This window comes from Molossus molossus, unplaced genomic scaffold (genome assembly GCF_014108415.1).
Source record: "Molossus molossus isolate mMolMol1 unplaced genomic scaffold, mMolMol1.p scaffold_m16_p_1, whole genome shotgun sequence".
NCBI lineage: Eukaryota > Metazoa > Chordata > Mammalia > Chiroptera > Molossidae > Molossus > Molossus molossus.
Genome location: NW_023425344.1, coordinates 9,681,243 through 9,698,926, shown reverse-complemented (window position 1 = coordinate 9,698,926; position 17,684 = coordinate 9,681,243). Strand labels below are relative to the sequence as shown.

General features: G+C 43.5%; 1 protein-coding gene across 1 annotated transcript in view; it reads right to left on the bottom strand.

Annotated features, from left to right (window-relative positions):
* Positions 1-17,028, bottom strand: part of CD38 (CD38 molecule) — a 47,468-nt gene extending 30,440 nt beyond the window's left edge. Inside the window, exon 1 of the mRNA XM_036279068.1 lies at positions 16,730-17,028. Within this exon, the coding sequence (XP_036134961.1) occupies positions 16,730-16,977 (248 nt within the window). The 5' untranslated portion in view covers positions 16,978-17,028. The remainder of the gene's footprint in view (positions 1-16,729) is intronic.
* Positions 17,029-17,684: the final 656 nt, after the last annotated feature.

Sequence of the window (17,684 nt, the reverse complement as noted above, 5' to 3'; positions counted from 1 at the left end):
TTCTCTGACTGGCTTATTTCACTCAGCATAATACTCTCCAGGTCCATCCAGATTTCCTTCTTTTTTATGGCTAACTAGTAGTCCTTTGTATAAACATACCACAGCTGTTTTATCCACTTATCTACTGATAGACACCTGAACTGTTTCCAAACCTTGGCTACTGTAATCAGCAGTGCAAGGAACACAGAGGTGCATAGTCATTTGAATCAGTGTTTTGGGTTTCTTCAGATATACTCCCGGAAGTGAAATCGCTAACTTAAAAAGCAGTTCCATTTTTAATTTTGTGAGGTAACATCACACTGCTTTCCACCTTGGCTGCACCAGTCTACATTACCACCAACAGTGCACGAGAGTTCCCTTTCTCCACTTCCTTGACAACATTTGCTGTTTGTTGATTTACTGAAGATAATCATTCTAAAAGGTGTGAGGTGCCATCTCATTGTGGTTTTAATTTGCTCTTCTCTGATGATTAATGATGCTGAGCATCTTTTCATATTTCGGCCATCTATATATCCTCTTTGGAGAAATGTCTGTTCAGGTCCTTTTCCCATTTTTTAATTGAATTGTTTGGTTTTTTTTATTGGTGTTGAGTTCCCTTTATAAGTTTTAGATATTAACCCCTTATTAGATGTATTTCTAATATGTTCTCTCATTCAGTGTGTTGTCTTTTCATTTTGTTGATGGTTTCATTTGCTATGTAAAACCTTTTTAGTTTGATGTGGTTCCATTTGTTTATGTTTTCTTTTGTTTCCCTTGCCTGAGGAGATATAACAGAAGAAAACATTGCTACAAGAAATGTCTGAGATTTTACTGCTTTTGTTTTCTTCTAGTATTTTATGGTTTCAAGTCTAACATTTAAGTCTTTAATCCATTATGAGTTTATTCTTGTAAGACGGTGGTCTAGTTTTATTTTTTGCCCATATCTGTCTAATTTTCCCATGCTATTTATTAATAGACTATCTTTATTCCATTGAATATTTTTGCCTCCTTTGTGAAATATTGATTGACTGTAAAGATGTACATTTATTTCTGGGCTCTCTATTCTGTTCCATTGATCTATATGTCTGTTTTTATGTCAGTACCATACTGTTTTGATTACTATGGCTTTGTAGTGTAATTTGATATCAGGTCACGTGATTCCTCCAACTTTGTTCTTTCTGAAGATTGTTGTGGTTATTCAGGGTCTTTGTGGTTACATATAAATTTTTGGAATATTTGTTTTAGTTCTGTGAAATGTGCTACTGGCACCTTTTTTTTTTTTTCTTTATTGATTTTAGAGAGCGAGAGGAAAGGAGAGAGAGAGACAGAAACATCGATGAGAGAGAACATTAATTGGCCACCTCCAGCATGTCCCCCCCCCCCCACGGGGGATTTGGCCCACAACCTGGGCAAGTGCCCTGACTGGGAATCAAACTGGCAACTTCTTGGTGCATGGGTCATGCTAGCTGGGCGCCACTGGCATCTTGATAGGATTGCACTGAATCTATAGATTGCTTTGGTTAATATGGACACTTTAATGATGTTAATTGTTTCTATCCATGAACATGGCATATGTTTCCACTTAGTTGTATCTTCTTCGGTTTCTTATATTTTTCCGAGTACAGGTCTTTTGCATCCTTAGTTAAATTTATTCCAAGGTTTTTGTTTTTTTTTTATGCAATTGTAAATGGGGTTGTTTTCTTAGCTTTCCTTTCTGATAGTTTATTATTAGTGTATTAAAATATCACTAATTTCTCCATATATATTTTGTATCCTGAAACTTCACTGAATTAATTTATCAGTTCTAGTAGTTTTTTGGTGGAATCTTTCATGCCATTTGCAAATAATTACGGTTTTACTTCTTCCTTTCCAATTTGGATGCCTTTTATCTTTTCTTGTCTGATTGCTGTGGGTAACACTTCCAGTACTATGTTGAAGAAGAGTGGTGAAAGCAGACACCCCTATCTCATTTCCGGTCTTAAGGGAAATGCTTTTAGTTTTGCCCATTGAGTATGATATTAGCTGTGTGTTTGTCATCTATGGCCTTTATTTTGTTGAAGTATATTCCTTTTATTTCTACTTTGCTGAGAGTTTTTATCATAAATGGGTGCTGGGTTTTATCAAATGCTTTTCTGCACCTGTTGATATGATCATATGATTTTTATCCTTCATTTTATTCATGTGGTGTATCACATTTATGGATCTGTGGATATTGTATCAACCTTGCATCCCAAGAATAAAGCCCACTTGATTATGGTGTATGATCTTTCTGATATATTGCTGAATATGGTTTGCTCATATTTGGTTAAAGATTTTAGCATCTATGTTCATCAAGGATATTGGCCTATAATTTTCTTTGTAGCGTCCTTACTGGTTTTGGAATTAGGATATGCTGGCCTTGGGAGTCTTCCCTTCCCTTGACTTTTTTAGAATAGTCTGTTTGTTTGTGTTTAATCCTTACCTGAGGATATTTTTCTATTTATCTTCGGGTAGAGAGAGAGAGGGAGAGAAAGAGAGAGAGAAAAAAACATCGACGTGAGAGTGACACATTGATTGGTTGCTTCCCGAACAACCCAGATCAAGGCCTGGGATGAACTGCAACTGAGTTACGTACCCTTGGCTGGAATTAAACCTGGGACTCACTGGTCCACAGACCGATGCTCTACCACTGAGCCAAATCAGCCAGAGCATTTTGGAATAGTTTGAAAGGGATAAGTGTTAGTTTTTTGTTTGGTAAAATTCATGTGTGAAGCCATTCATTTCAAGACTTACATTTGTTGGGAGTATTTTTTGTTTTGTTTTTTTTAATTACTGCTTCAATTTCATTAGTTGTCATAGTCTATTTAGATTTTCTGATTCTTCCTGATTCCGTTTTGGAAGATTGTATTTTTCTAGGAATTAATTTGTTTCATCCAGATTGTCTAATTTGTTGGCATATAGTTGGTTGTTATGTTTGTTTACAATCCTTGTATTTCTGTGGATTTGGTTGTTACTTCTCTTCTTTCATTTCTGATATTATTTATTTGGATCATCTCTCTCTTTTTTATGAGTCTGGTTAAAGGTTTGTCAATCCTGTTTATCTTTTCAAAACACTAGCTCTTGGGTTCATTGATCAAAATTTTGTATTGGTTATTTGACAATTCTTGGTTCTTAAGGTAGGCATTACAGGCGTCCTATCTTAGGACGCTTTCACTGTGTCCCATACATTTTGTGTTGTTGTGTTCTACAGAGATCAACCCAAGACATTATGTGCAATTAAAATTCAACAAAAGAGACAAGAGTATAAAATAGAGTAAAAACAGTTTTTTTCAATAAATGGTGTTGGGCCCTAGCCGGTTTGGCTTAGTGGTGCAGCGATTTTCAACTTGTGGGTCATGACCCTTTTGGGGGGGTCTAACGACCCTTTCACAGGGGTCAGCTAAAACCATTGGAAAACACATATTTCCGATGGTCTTAGGAACAGAGACACCACTCCTGTATCCGTCTCCAGGCGGGTCCACCCACATGCAGATATGCCCACATACAACATGAGGAAATGTATTAAAGGGTTGCAGCATTAGGAATGTTGAGAACCACTGGGTTAGAGCGTCAGCCTGCGGACCAGAGTGTCCCGGGTTCGGTGTCCGCTAAAGGGCACACACCTTGGTTGCAGTTTGTCCCCACCCTGGTTGAGGTTGTGTGGGTGGCAACCAGTTAATGTGTCTCTCTCACGTCAGTGTTTCTCTCTCTCTTTTCCCCCCTCTCTCCCTCTAGCTCTATCTGAAGATAAATACAAGAATGTTTTTGGGTGAAGATAAAAAATAAATAAATAAATAAATGGCGTTGGGAAAATTGGACAGGTACATGCAAAAAAATAAAACTAGACCACCAACTTACACCATTCAAAAGAATGAACTCAAAATGAATAAAATACTTAAATGTAAGTCATGAAACCATGAGAATTCTAGAAGAAAATGTAGGTAGCAAAATCTCAAATATCACACATAGTGGAATTTTTACCAATACATCGCCTAGGGCAAGAGAAACAAGGGAAAAAAATTAATAAATGGGACTACATCAAACTAAAAAGTTTCTGCACCGCAAAAGAAACCAGCATCAAAATGAAAGGGGCCCAGATGGTGGGCTCAGTAGATTGAGTTTCTTTCCATGGACTGAGAGGTCCCAGTTCAATTCCCAGTCGGGCACATGCCTGGGTTGTGGGCTCCATCCCCGGTAGGAGGCAGGAGCGCAGGAGGCAGCTGATTGATTTTTCTTACATCGATGTTTCTATCTCTCTCTCCCTTCTTCTCTCTAAAAATATCAATAGAAACATTTTATAAAAAAAGAATGAAAAGGACTTCCGGTCAAGATGGCAGGTAGGTAAACACGGTATCGCGTCCTCCCACAACCACATCAAAGTTACAACTAAACTACAGAACAACCATCATTCAAAACTGCCTGAAATCGAGCTGAATGGAAGTCCTACAACTACGGAATTAAAGCAGCAGCCACATCCAGACTGGGAGGAGGGCGGAGGGGACGGGCTGGTCCCACACCCACGTGCGGCGGATAAAAATCAGGAGGACACCTCGGCTGGGAAGGTCCTTCCTGAGGACTGAGGGGTCCCTGTCCCACACCAGGTGTCCAGCTCAGGGTTCCAGTGCCAGGAAGAGAGTCCCCATCACTTCTGGCTGGAAAAACCAGCGGGAACTGAGGCTCAGAGAGGCTGACGCGGCTGGAGCCCCAGGCAGCTCCTTAAAGGGCCCGCGCACGGACTTATCGGACTCGCTCCCTCTAAACTCGGAGGGGAGGCAGCTCGAGGGGCGCCAGGGACACACAGGGAAGAACTGAGCTGTTTGGCACTGGAGCGAGGGCTGGAGAGGGAGCTTTCTCCGGGACAAACGTGCTGTCAGAGACCTTTGTTCCTTTGGTGAGCCCTTCCCCCTGCCCCGTCCCACCCAACTTTCAGGCCCACCCAAGCTGTTGCCACTTGCTTAACCATAAGATTGGCCTGTCTTGGATCCTGCTTCAGGTTTTTCCTAAATTCTTTCAAACGAGCAGCATCTGGTCTCAGCTAGCCCCATACCGCTAGTTAAGTAATACACAGAAACAAACACAGGGAGGCAGCCAAAATGAGGATACAAAGAAACAGGTCCCAAATGAAAGAACAGAACAAAACCCCAATAAAAGAACTAAGCGAAATGGAGATAAGCAACCTAACAGATGCTGAGTTCAAAATACTGCTTATAAGGATGCTCAATGAACTTAGTGAGAACCTCAGTGAACTTAGTGAGGGCCTCAAGAGCATAAAAAAGGACCAGTCAGAAATGATGGATGCACAGTCAGAATTGAAGGAGGCATTAATTGAAATAAAGAATAATTTACACAGCTTCAATAATAAAGTACGTAAATCCAAGAAGCAAAGCATCGATTTGGAATATAAGGAAGCAAAAAACGCCCAATCAGAACAGCAAAAAGAAAAAAGAATTTTAAAAAAATGAGGATAGTATAAGGAGCCTCTAGGACAACTTTAAGCGTGCCAACATTTGCATCTTGGGGGTGCCAGAAGGAGAAGAGAGAGAACAAGAAATCGAAAACCTGTTTGAAACAATAATGGCAGAAAACTTTCCTAACTTGGTGAAGGAAACAGACATACAAGTCCAGGAAGCACAGAGAGTCCCAAACAAGATGAACCCCAAGAGGCCCACACCAAGACACATCATCATCAAAATGCAAAAGGTTCAAGACAAAGAGAGAATCTTAAAAGCAGCAAGAGAAAGGCAGCTAGTTACCTACAAGGGAGTTCCCATAAGGCTGTCAGCTGATTTCTCAAAAGAAACTTTGCAGGCCAGAAGGGAGTGGCAAGAAATATTCAGAGTGATGAAAAGCAAGAACCTACAACCAAGATTACTCTATCCTGCAAAGCTGTCATTTAGAATCGATGGACATATAAAAACTTTCCCAGACAAGAAAAAGTTAAAGGAGTTCATCACCACCAAACCGTTATTATATGAAATGATGAAGGGTCTTTTTGAAGAAAAAGGTAAAATACATGAACAAACAAAATGGCAATGAATACATATCTATCGGCAATGGAATCTACAAACAAAATGAACAGACAAAACAGAAACATTCTCATAGATACAGAGACCATTTTGTTGGTTGCCAGATGTGAGGAGGATTGGGGGAATGGGTGGGTGAAAAAAAGTGAAGGGATTAAGAACAAATTGGTTACTAAACTGACAAACCTCAAAGAGAAAGGGGTTGGGGGGGGGGGAGAAATAAACCAAAGAATTTATATGCATAACCAATGGACACAGACAATAGTGTGGGAAAAGGCGGGAGGGGTACGGGAGTGGGGAGGAGGGGGTCAATGAGGGAAAAATGTGGAACATCTGTAATACATTCTACATTCAACAATAAAGATTTTTAAAAAAATAAAAACAATGAACGTTAAAAATAGAAAAAAAAATGAAAAGGAAACCCACTCTATGGGAGAACATGTTTGTCAATGATACATCAGATAAAAGGTTAACATCCAAAATATATAAAGTACTCATAGAATTCAACAAAGGGAAGACAAACAATCCAATTAAAACTGGGCAAAGAATCTGAATAACACTTCTCTAAAGGGGACATGAAAATGGCCAAGAGACATATGAAAAAATGTTCAAGGTCACTAATTATCAGAAAGATGCAAATTAAAACAACAATGAGGTATCACCTCACACCTGTCAGAATGGCTGCCATCAACAAATCACCAAACAACAAGTGTTGGCGAGGGTGTGGAGAAAAGGGGACTCTAGTGCACTGCTGGTGGGAATGCAGACTGGTGCAGCCACTATGCAAAACAATATGGTGTTTGCTCAAAAAATTAAAAATGGAACTCCATTTGACTTAGTGATCCCTCTTATAGGACTATATCCTAAGAAGTCTGAAACACCAATCAGGAAGAATATATGTACCCCTATGTTCATAGCAGCACTATTTACAATAGCTAAGATCTGGAAACAGCCCAAGTGTCCATCCATAGATGAGTGGGTAAAAAAGCTGTGGTACATATACACAGTGTTTCAAGGTATCTTTTGATTTCTTCCTTGATCTCACTGTTGACCCATTCATTGTTTAATTAACATATTTATCCTCTATGTCTTTGTGTTTTTCAGCTTTTTCTTGTGATTGATTTCTAGTTTCATACATTATGGTCAAAGAAGATTCTTGATATGATTTCAATCTTCTTAAATTCATTGAGACTTGTTTTGTTTCCTAACAGGTGGTCTATCCTAGACAATGTTCCATGGGCACTTGAAAAGAAAATATATTCTGCAGCTTTGTGGTGAATGTCTGAAAATTCTTAATGGTTTTCTCTTTACTTTTGTGTTTTGTGAGAGAAGTCCAAGTGGACACAGAAGTGTTCAGCAGGGGTTGGATCCCTGGGCTCATACGTGATCCCACCTGCAGCTGTCTCTCTACCTTCCTGGGAGAGTTCTCAGCTATGTGATGACCACTGCCGACCACTGCCACCCTCTGCCTGAGAGAGGAGCCTGAGAACAGGTGGGGAGAGAACAGGCACGCCGTCCCCGTGTGCCAAGTTGTGCAGGGCATCCCCAGGCACCTGCGAAGGTCTGCTCTGTCCCTGAAAGTATCCCTGTGCCCAAGGGACCTCAACGTTAAATAGCAAGTAAAAACCACCTGGCAGGTGGAGCAAAAGACCTCGGAAGGAAGGAAGAGCTTTGTCCTGCTTTCTGAACAATGAGTTCTGCATTCACACGGGCCCGCATATTGCTGAATTTCCTAACCTTTCTCATATGATGTGTGTCCTCAGACACTCCTGACTGGATTATGATCAAATTTTAAAAGAACCAACTATATAAAGTCATTGGAGGCCACCCACAAACATTGATTCCCAGCCTCTTTCCCTCCAAAATTTCTCAACAGATTTTGGCAGCTGTTTTCCAAGTTTTTTCCCTCCAAAGAGGAAAGGAGGAAGCAGAGAAGTCACATGTGCTCATTGTGATAAAGAATAAAATTCACTCTGGGGAAAAACCACCACTTCCTCCAGCTATTAATAATTACACCAGAGCAAGGCTTGGGAGCCGGACTTCACCAAAGAATGCTGCAGGCCTTTCTAGGAACACCTCCTGAGCCGAAACGCTAGACCACGGAGCCCAGAAACAGCATCTCCTTTCTCGCCTCTCATCTCTGCCATTTCTTGCTCAGCCATTGGATGTGCTTGCTCGCGGGGTCTCCACCTAACCTCTTCTTCTAGAAGATTCTATCCCCAGAGATAAAATTTGTCCAGATGTGAGGGCAGCACCGCAAGCCCCACAGGCCCCAAACTCAGCTAATGTGCATCTGGGCCCCACTCCACACTTCCTTCTGTACAGAACCCAGCCCTGGGATGACTTCCGTCTTGCAGCCACCACGGGGCCCAGGCCCCACCGCTGAGCCCTGTTTCACGTTCCGTTTCACCATCCACATTCAGTCCAGAGCACCTCAGGGTCTCTGGCCCCTGGTCTCTGTCTTCGAGCCCAGAGTGCAAGGTGGAACCGAAGGAAGGCTGGTGGTCACAGAACTGAGCGCGGAGGATGCACGGGCGAACATGAGACGTGCTGTGCTCTGATGAAGTTCAGAGTCCAGCTGGGAACAGACGTTGAGCGGGTGGCCATTCCATCACTCTCGGGGGAATTCTGTCCTGCGCAAGGGCAGTCGCCTTCCTAGCCCCTGATGTGCTGAGAAAGTCCAGGTTGGAAATGAGTCAACATAAGGTCCAGACCCTCCTCCAGTGGAATCTTCCCCAGGCCCCACAACCTTTAAACTCTGGTCCATCGAGTGGCCCGATCGTCCCCTCAGGCGTCACATCTTAACAGTCTCCCTGGCTTCATTCAACAGAGTAATACACACTGTTCAGAACACATCTTCACTGAAATTCTACCATAAAACAAAGACCTCGGTGCTACATCTTCATGAAGTCTTTCCCGACTCTGTCCCATCAGCTCGTGATGCTCGATCTGAGTCTCTGTGGCATCGTGCTTGCCCTTGGCTCACCGCATTCACCGCTTGTTTGATAGGTACCTGATGGTATCTGACACCCCGTACAGGACCTAGCAAAGAGCTAACAGCACAGAAGCACCCCCCCAACCCCCGGGGCCCTTCTAGTCCCTGTACAAGCCTATTTACTGTGACCGATCACACTGTCTTGCAGTATTCCGTTTCCAGGCCGGTCGGCCCCACCACGCTCGCAGGACCCTGGAGAGCAGGACCTGTGTTCCTCCTCTCCAAAGCCCCCATGCCTAGCCAGCACCAGGCACCCAGTACGTCTTTACTAAGTGTTTGTTCTTTTGTACATTTTGCACTAATAATTTTACTGAGTCAAAGTTAATAAAATGCTAAAGTCATTAAAATGAGAGGCACGGGGAAGTAAAAATGAAGAACTGGCTCCATGAAATCTTGCTAGAAATTCCAAAGAGGAAAATGAAACAAAAAGAAATTGTGACATGAATCAAGTAAGCAGAAGGACAGTGAATGTGGGCACAAAAATGATCATCAGAAGACACAGCACGATGGATGAAGAATTTCCCCTAATTAAGGTTCTCACAGCGTGTTGGTTTCAACCAGCTCAACGTGGACTTGACTTTAACCGAGCAAGCACCTGTTAAGGAACTACAGCATGATGAGCAATGAGCCAGACAACAAAGGACACAGAGGTGACCAAAACAGTCCCTGCCCTCCAGGACCCTAGCCTCACTTGAGGCAGGAATGAGGAGAGATGGCATAGAAGGGCCTGCTCCTGTCCCTAGAGAGACAGCAGCTCTCAGGACAGATGCCTGCAATTCTTGGGAGGCTGGTTATCCCCAAGGAGAGAAGATTCCTGGAAACAAAGCCACATCATCCAGGTGCCTCCCTTGAGGCCCATCTTACTCTGGGTGCTGGTTCCCCCTTTCTCCCTGCAGGCTCTGCTGCTGTTCCACACACCCTAGGTCCTGGCTATTGCCTGGATATTTGACAATCCCCACCGTATCAATATCCCCAGATTGTCAATGCTAACAATCTGCTAACACTCTGGTGAGTCTTGGGCCATGTTTCTCTCGGGTCGCATGCCCCGGGCCAACTTGGTTAGAAGGTAGCTCCTGTGTGTGAGTCTTCGGATAGGATGGCCATGTGTCATCTGTTCAGTTTTTGCATGTAATGCTCCTGGCTTATCTCAACAAAGGCAGGCAGAAAGTGAGTTCTGTGGGAGTAAGAGATATTGGGAAAGGAAAATCAAGGAAAAGGAATAAATGAAGAAGATACAGTCCTACAACCAACAAAGACACACTAAGAAGCTATGAATGCAAAAGCAAAAACAATAATCCAAGTGCCCAATATAGAAACTGATGGGTTTTGAAAGTGATGGTATTGAAAATGTATTGGGCCCAGGCTGGTTTGGCTCAGCGGTTAGAGCATTGTCCTGCGGTCTGGAGAGACCTGGGTTTGGTTCCCGCTAAGGGCACGTACCTCAGTTGCAGTTTGTCCCCGGCCCTGGTTGGGTTGTGTGGGTGGCGACCACTCGATGTGTCCCTTTCACATTGATGTTTCTCTCTCTCTCTCTCTCTCCCTCCCGCTCTATCTGAACAAAATATTGAAAAAAAAAATGTCCTCGGGTGAGGATAAAAAAAAAAAAAGAAAATGTATTGAGGAGGTATATTAATTATGGCTTTCTTTATGTCTGTTATTTTTAACATACTAGCTTGTGTACTATTCATTTAATTCAACTCAAGATTTCTATTTATTATATTCTGGGCATTCTTTTAGGTCCTCTGGATATTATCAGTCAACAAAATGTCCCTAGACTCAAGGAGCTTATATTCCAGGAGGCATGTGGTAGATTTTTATTTTTAATTTTTTTTAATCCTCACCCAAGAATATTTTTCTATTTATCTTCAGACAGAGTGGGAGAAAGAGAAAAGGAGAGAGAGAGAGAGAGAGAGAGAGAGAGAGAGAGAGAGAAACATTGACATGAGAGGGACACATCAACTGGTTGCCTCCCACACAACCCTGACCAGGGCCGGAAATGAACCACAACCAAGGCATGTGTCCTTGATCAGAACTGAACCCGCGATTCATTGGTCCACAGGCTGATGCTCTACTGCTGAGCCAAAACAGGCAGGGTTGTCATTTTTATTTTATTTATTTATTTTTAAATTCTCACCCGAGGACACTTTTTTATTTATCTTCAGATAGAGTGGGCAGAGGGGGTAGAGAGAGATGTGAGAGAGACACATTGATTGGTCACCTCTTACACCCTCTTACACGACCCTGACCAGGGCCAGGACTGAACTGCAACCCAGGTATGTGCCCTTGACTGGAATCAAACCCGTGACTCTTTGGTCCTGGGGCCAACGCTCTAACCACTAGGTGAAACTGGCCAAGGCTATTTTTGTCGTTTCTAAATATAGTTAGTATAAGTAACGTAGTAGAAAAAGCAGTAGATTAACCAAAAAAAAAAAAAAAAACTGAAAAGACTAGAAGAAACTGAAACTAAGAGAACAAACATGAAGCTGTATGAAGGGTCAAAGTCCACAGAGTGGCAATTGTTTCTACGCCTCTTGAATCTGGGCTGAACCCATGACTATTTCAACCAATACAAGTGATGTGCCACTTATGGGTCTAAAACTTTAAGAAGACCTGCCAGGCCTCACTTTTAAGTTTGGGAACTCTGAAGGAATCCAGGTACACCATGGAGAGAGCACGTGAAGAGATCACAGGAGAGAAAAGGCCCTGAAATGATAGAAAGAGAAACAGAGGTCTGACCATCCCAGCTGGGCCCAGGTACCATGGCTCCATCATGTAAGTGTGACATCAAATGCTCCAGCCAAATCAGTTCCCCAGATGAGCACAGCCCCAGCTAGCGTCACGTGAAGCAGACCATCCGGCTGATCACAATCAACCCACAGAATCATGAAAGGTAATAAATGCTTACTGTTTTAAGTCACTACATTTCAGGGTAGTCAATGAAGCAGCAATAGCCAACCAGAACAAGAAGTGGTACCTGGAAGGGAGGTGGTTCGTTTTACGTGTCAACTTGCCTAGACCATGGTACCCAAATATTTGTACAAACACATCTGATGTCTCTGTAAAGGTATTTTTAGATGAGATTAACATTTAAATTGATAGACTTTTTTTTTTAGTAAAGCAGGTTACTCTGCATAATATGGATAGACCTTATTTAACCAGCTGAAGGCGTTAGGAAAAAGACTGACATCCCTTCCCCAAAAAGGGAATCGTGCTAGCAAATGGCCTTCAGACTTGAGCTGCAACATCAACTCTTCCCTGGGTCTCCGGCTTGCTTGCCTACCCTGCAGATCTGGAACTTGTCAGCCTCCATGGTCACATGAGCCAACTCCTTAAAGGCAATCAATCTCTCTCTCCTCTCTCTCTCTCTCTCTCTCTCTCTCTCTCTCTGTCACTCTGGAGAACCCTGACTACTACAATCTGGCATTAACATTGGAAACCGGGCAGCAGGCATAAGTAAGGCCTCAAGGATACTGTTCATAAAGGCTGGACAGATACAGAGGAAACTGTTATTAGAGGCTGGGAAAAAGGTGACCCATGTTAATGTCATGGTAGAAAGTTTAGTAACACTGTCACCTGCGCTAATGGAGCTAATAGAAATATACCAAAGAATTTATAAATTTAGCTAAGGATACTTCCAAGCAGAAAGTTGAAAATGCCAACTCATTTCTTTTAGCTGTGTAAGATGAGGTACAGAGAAAAATGAGCTTAAAAAGAACTGTTCATTTTTAAGTAGAATCAGGAGAAAAATATTTGCAAGTCAGGCATTGCTACAGTTGACAATAAAACTGCTTGTCATTTCCCATATTTCATGGTAAAATAATGTCAAAATAAGAAATGATCTCAAGCCAATGACCATATCCCAGGCACTGAGAGTAACACATGTTCACAAAGTCAAGATTTCAAGGGTATGACTGTAAGTCTCTAAGTCATCATGGAGACAGAGAGCGACCCAGCCTGGCCCACATCCCAGGTGGCATCAGCTTTCCAGCTGACCCGTGTAAAGCATCATTCACGTGAGTGATGTCCAATCAGTTTTGGATATTCCAGCTTAGCTGTATGATCCGGTGACTTCATCCCTGGTTAACACCACAAGAAGCAGAAGAACTACTAGTTAAGCCCAATCAATTCAGAGAATCATGTAAAATAATAACATGGTTTATGTTTAAGCCACTATGTTTTAGGCAGATTTATTATGTAGTAATAGATAAGCAAAACCCCGATTATAGACCATGTGAAACTAAAGAATAATAAGGAAGGAAACCTACAATAATTCCGTTATTAACCCAGCGGTGCCACAGTTCACTTTTTTCTTTACATTCAGTTTTACTCTGTGTAGTTACAATTATTATATGTGTGATTTTTATGCTGGTTTTGTTTTGCTTGCTAGTATATAATATATCATATTTTATATTTTATTACATAGTTTAAATAAAGACCCACAGAGGTTAAGGGAACTGGGTTGAAGTAGAAACACCAGGTTAAATAATTGACATAAATTGCTGCTTGGGCCCAACATGAGACCGAGGCAGGAGAGAGTCATCTGGCAAGGTACAGATTTTATAATTTATCAGGGGAGAGATTGTTGGTATCAAGAGGGTATGATTATAAGAGAAATAGTCAGTGTGCAAAACTCTCAACAACGTAGAAAGAAGGAGGAAGTGATTAGTCAGTCACGAACTTGAGGTTGAAGGTCTCAGGGAGCCAATAGAAGTTAAATTTGATACAAGGACTACAGGCAGAGAAACAGAAAACTCCATATGCATAATGTACAATATATAAATAACTCCAACAAAAAGAAATAAATAAGCAGCTCAATCGAAATTAGCAAAGATCTGAACAAGAAATTTACAGAAAAAAATATAAGTGACCAACAAACATACAGAACATGCTAAGACTCACTGACAATCAGGGAACAATTAGAAGTTCTTTTCCTCACAATAAAAAGGAGTTGACACTATTCATCAGTGATGAGATTTTGGGAAAGCACGTCTTCTGATTGGTGGTGATAGGAGTATATAGTGGTACAGTTATTTTGGAGGGAATTTAGAAATACTTATCAAAGTTTCAAGTAGGCATAATTCTTCCTTGGATCCAGCAATGCCACCACTAGAAATCTACCCTACAGAAATATAAGTACACAAAACATATCTGTACGAAGACATGCATTGAGCGATGTCTCTCCCCACTTCATGAGAGTGGGAAGTTTGCCTCTCACTCCTGTACTGTCAGTAGCTACATCGCTACTTGGACAGGGTGGATGCCCAGCAAGTATCTGTGGAATGAATGAATGGGACTGAAAATTGGAAATTAATTTTCTGTGACAAGGAAATGTTTATATCTACCCTATGGAGTACTATGAGCTTTTTTTAAAAATGACGTAAATCTTTGTGTGCCAAATTGGAAAGTCTCCAAGAACAACGAGGAAGTTTAAAAAAAAAGAAAAAGAATAATAGTAAAAAGTGAAAAATAACATAAACTCCATCATTAGAGAACTGATTTACTGGATTGTGACTTAAATAAATCTAATACGAAGCATCCATTTTGTCGTTGGCCTTTGATCTACATTTTTTGTTGTTGAAAGATATCCGTGATATCGCAGTTCCCAGAAATTTAGCATTTTCAGCACTTAGTATATGTCAGGATTATTCCTCACAATCTCTCTCTCTCTATGGCGGGTACTATCATTCAGTTTTATAGTCAAGAATGACACAGCACAGGGAAAGTGAATTCCCTGCCCAACGTTACATTGTGACAGAGACAAGATTAAAACCCCAGTGGTGTGGTTCCAGAGTTCCCTCTCTAAACCACACAGGAGAAATTACCATATATGTTCAGGTTTAAGCCTATGGACTCAGCCCAATTATTAATAGCATCCTCTTTCTTTTCACAATGTCTCCAGACAAGGACAATAGATGTTACAGTCACTGCCATAGCAGGGACTAAATTCAATCTATGGGGCCAATTTTGGGCAAGGTACTCAAACTCAGTACTTCAGTCTGTTCATATGGAAAAGAGGGTAGCAACAGTCTCTGCCTGGTATAGCTGTTAAGGATAAATGATTTGGTATTTTTCAGTGCCCGGCACACATATAGTACCATATTAACTACTAACCCATTGATCGTGTGCGGACATGTATTGTGAGATATCTGGATGTTCAAAGAATACCGACAGAAGATGGCCCCTATTAATATTTTAAACGTATGTACCTGCACACGTATGTATATGTTGAACATATATAAGGTGTCCCAAAATAATGTATACACACTTTGAATAATTATAAAGGCAGTGTTTACTGAAATACATTTCATTTTCAAAACGTAATGGAATCTACAATTGTGTGTGTATACAATTTTGGGGACACCCTGTATATGATACATATGTGTACACATGTGTGTGTGCTGAGTTGGGAGTGAGCATCCCGACAAAACATTAAAAGCCATGTGGTTTCTGCGTTGCACCCTGCTTGCCACATGGATGTCCTAACCAAAGATGATTGAACAACAAACATTTAAAAATGTCACATTAAGGTGAACATTTAAAAGATGGCTTTTATCATTAGCAATTCAGATAGGATATCTCTTGATTTCATTGGTACTAAGTGTCACGACCTGAAGGAAGCCCCCAACTTCTAGTTTCTCTCTCAAATAACTAGTTAATTATTTGTAAACAAAACTTAAGGGACCCTGGCTTCAACAATTTGCGATGAAGACCCGGGGTATCTGCACTGAGCGCAGGCTGGGAGGCAAGGAGGGGGGAGGGGGAGGGGGTGTCTCAGGCTCCCCTTCGGGCCGAAGGTGCCTGGGTGGTGCAATTACTCAATCTCAAACTCACGGCATGGAAGCACAACTCTCCCTGCCGCCCTCGGCAGCCTGAAAAGTAGCCTCTCACTTTCCAGCGTGTTCTACCCTGTGTACAACTTCAAACTTGTGTTCTCGGGCTGAAGCCAAGCAGTCAGGAAAGCGGTTCCCTTGGGAGAGAGGTTAGCGTTAGCTGGGAGCGGGCACGCGGACCCTGGGGCTTGGTCCCATAGCCTGATGTGGGTGGTGTCCCCAGGGCTCGAGCCGAATCGTCGAGCCGATTCCCTTTTCAGAGTAAATTATAGCTCAGTTTTCAGAGTCACTATTGTTCTGTTGTGTCCCGTCAGTGAGTTATCTATCCCATTCATTTCAGGACGCTCAAGAGAAAGCCGGTGCTGTTTTCTATTAATGAATGAAACTCATGTCAGAGGTCTGACCTTTCTGTGGCCACCCTGCCACTTCAAGCTCGCAGGTGTCATCTGCAACCTTCCCGGCATGTTCGGGCAGAGACGGGGCACCGACACCCCGTGCAAAGTGGAAAATACCCACAAACCCGACTCCATCCCGGAGTGCGTCTCTGGCGGTTTCCGTCCCTGCAGCGGGGCGGTGAGCGCCAGGGGGGGCTCTGGGCACCTCGCCCGGAGGGCGGTCCTCTCTGCCAAGTGTTCGCAGCTGAGCTGGCCGGCGCGCGCTCCTCCACACGCTCGGTGCCACCGCTCCCCATCCTGCAAGGGGCGCGCGAAGCCGCAAGCCGGGTGTCTGGCCCGCAGCACCGCCCAGCGGGCTCCCAGCTGACCCGGGACAGAGCCGCTTAGTTTCTGCAATCCGCACAGCTCCCCGGGCGCAGACCCAAGGCTCCCGCCGGGCGCAGACACCTCCGCGCGGGGCCCGGCCGTGCGCCACAGACGCCAACTCACCTCAGCTCGGGCCGGAGGACTTGAGTGTAGGTGTAGCATCGTCCCAGGACGATCTCGGGGAAATGGGGAGTGGTGCCCGGCCCATTCCACTCCTTGTGCTTGGGTGCCGGGTACCACTTCAGGACCACCGGGATGACCGTCGCCACGACCAGGACACATATAAAGATGCCGAGACCGACCTTGGCTTTCTTGGAGAGGTTGCAGCAGGGTTTCTCCCCCTCCTCGGGGCTGAATCCGTCGTTGGGCATGGGGTCCACTGCAGGGTCCGCCAGGCAAGTGGGAGGAGAGGCCCAGCCGACAGCCGGGCAGGAAGGGTGGAGAGAACTGCCCCTTTGGGCAACTGCACCTCCCCCTTTATCTTTCACTTGCCTTTTCTGGGCTTCTTTCCTACCCCCACCCCCTCCTTCAAAGTTTCCTGGCCGGCTGGCCCAATAAAGATTTAAAGGTCTTGAAAAGACTTTAACAAAAGGAGAGGCATCTAAGCTAGCAAAACCCCTTGTCAAGCAGAATCGGGAAACTGAGACCGCTGAACGAACTGGTCCAGCAATTTACAGTCAGACGCAGTCACCTCCCCGGAGATGACCTCTAAGGCCTCAGCTGTACGTCAGCTCCAGGCCCAGAAAAGCAGCAAAACCAGGTGGGTGACGCCAGGACCAGCTACAATGACCCCTGCCCTGGCGTTGACCAATCAGTAGAGACCATGACCTTTAAAGGGCACACCTGGAAAACAGATGAATATTCTGCTGAAGCCCTCCCCTGAGACCTCCTCTAGGATTCCTGCCTGCAAGAGAGAAATGCCCTCAAGACAAAGGACCGTCCCTGGAGTACCCCCATGACTCCCCCCCTTTCTTCCCCCACAGGCACACCTCTCCTCAACTCCAAGGGACCCCACAAGGCTTGCAACCAGGGGAGCAATGGGCAGTAGTAGCTTCTCCCTGGTTAACCCCCGGAATTT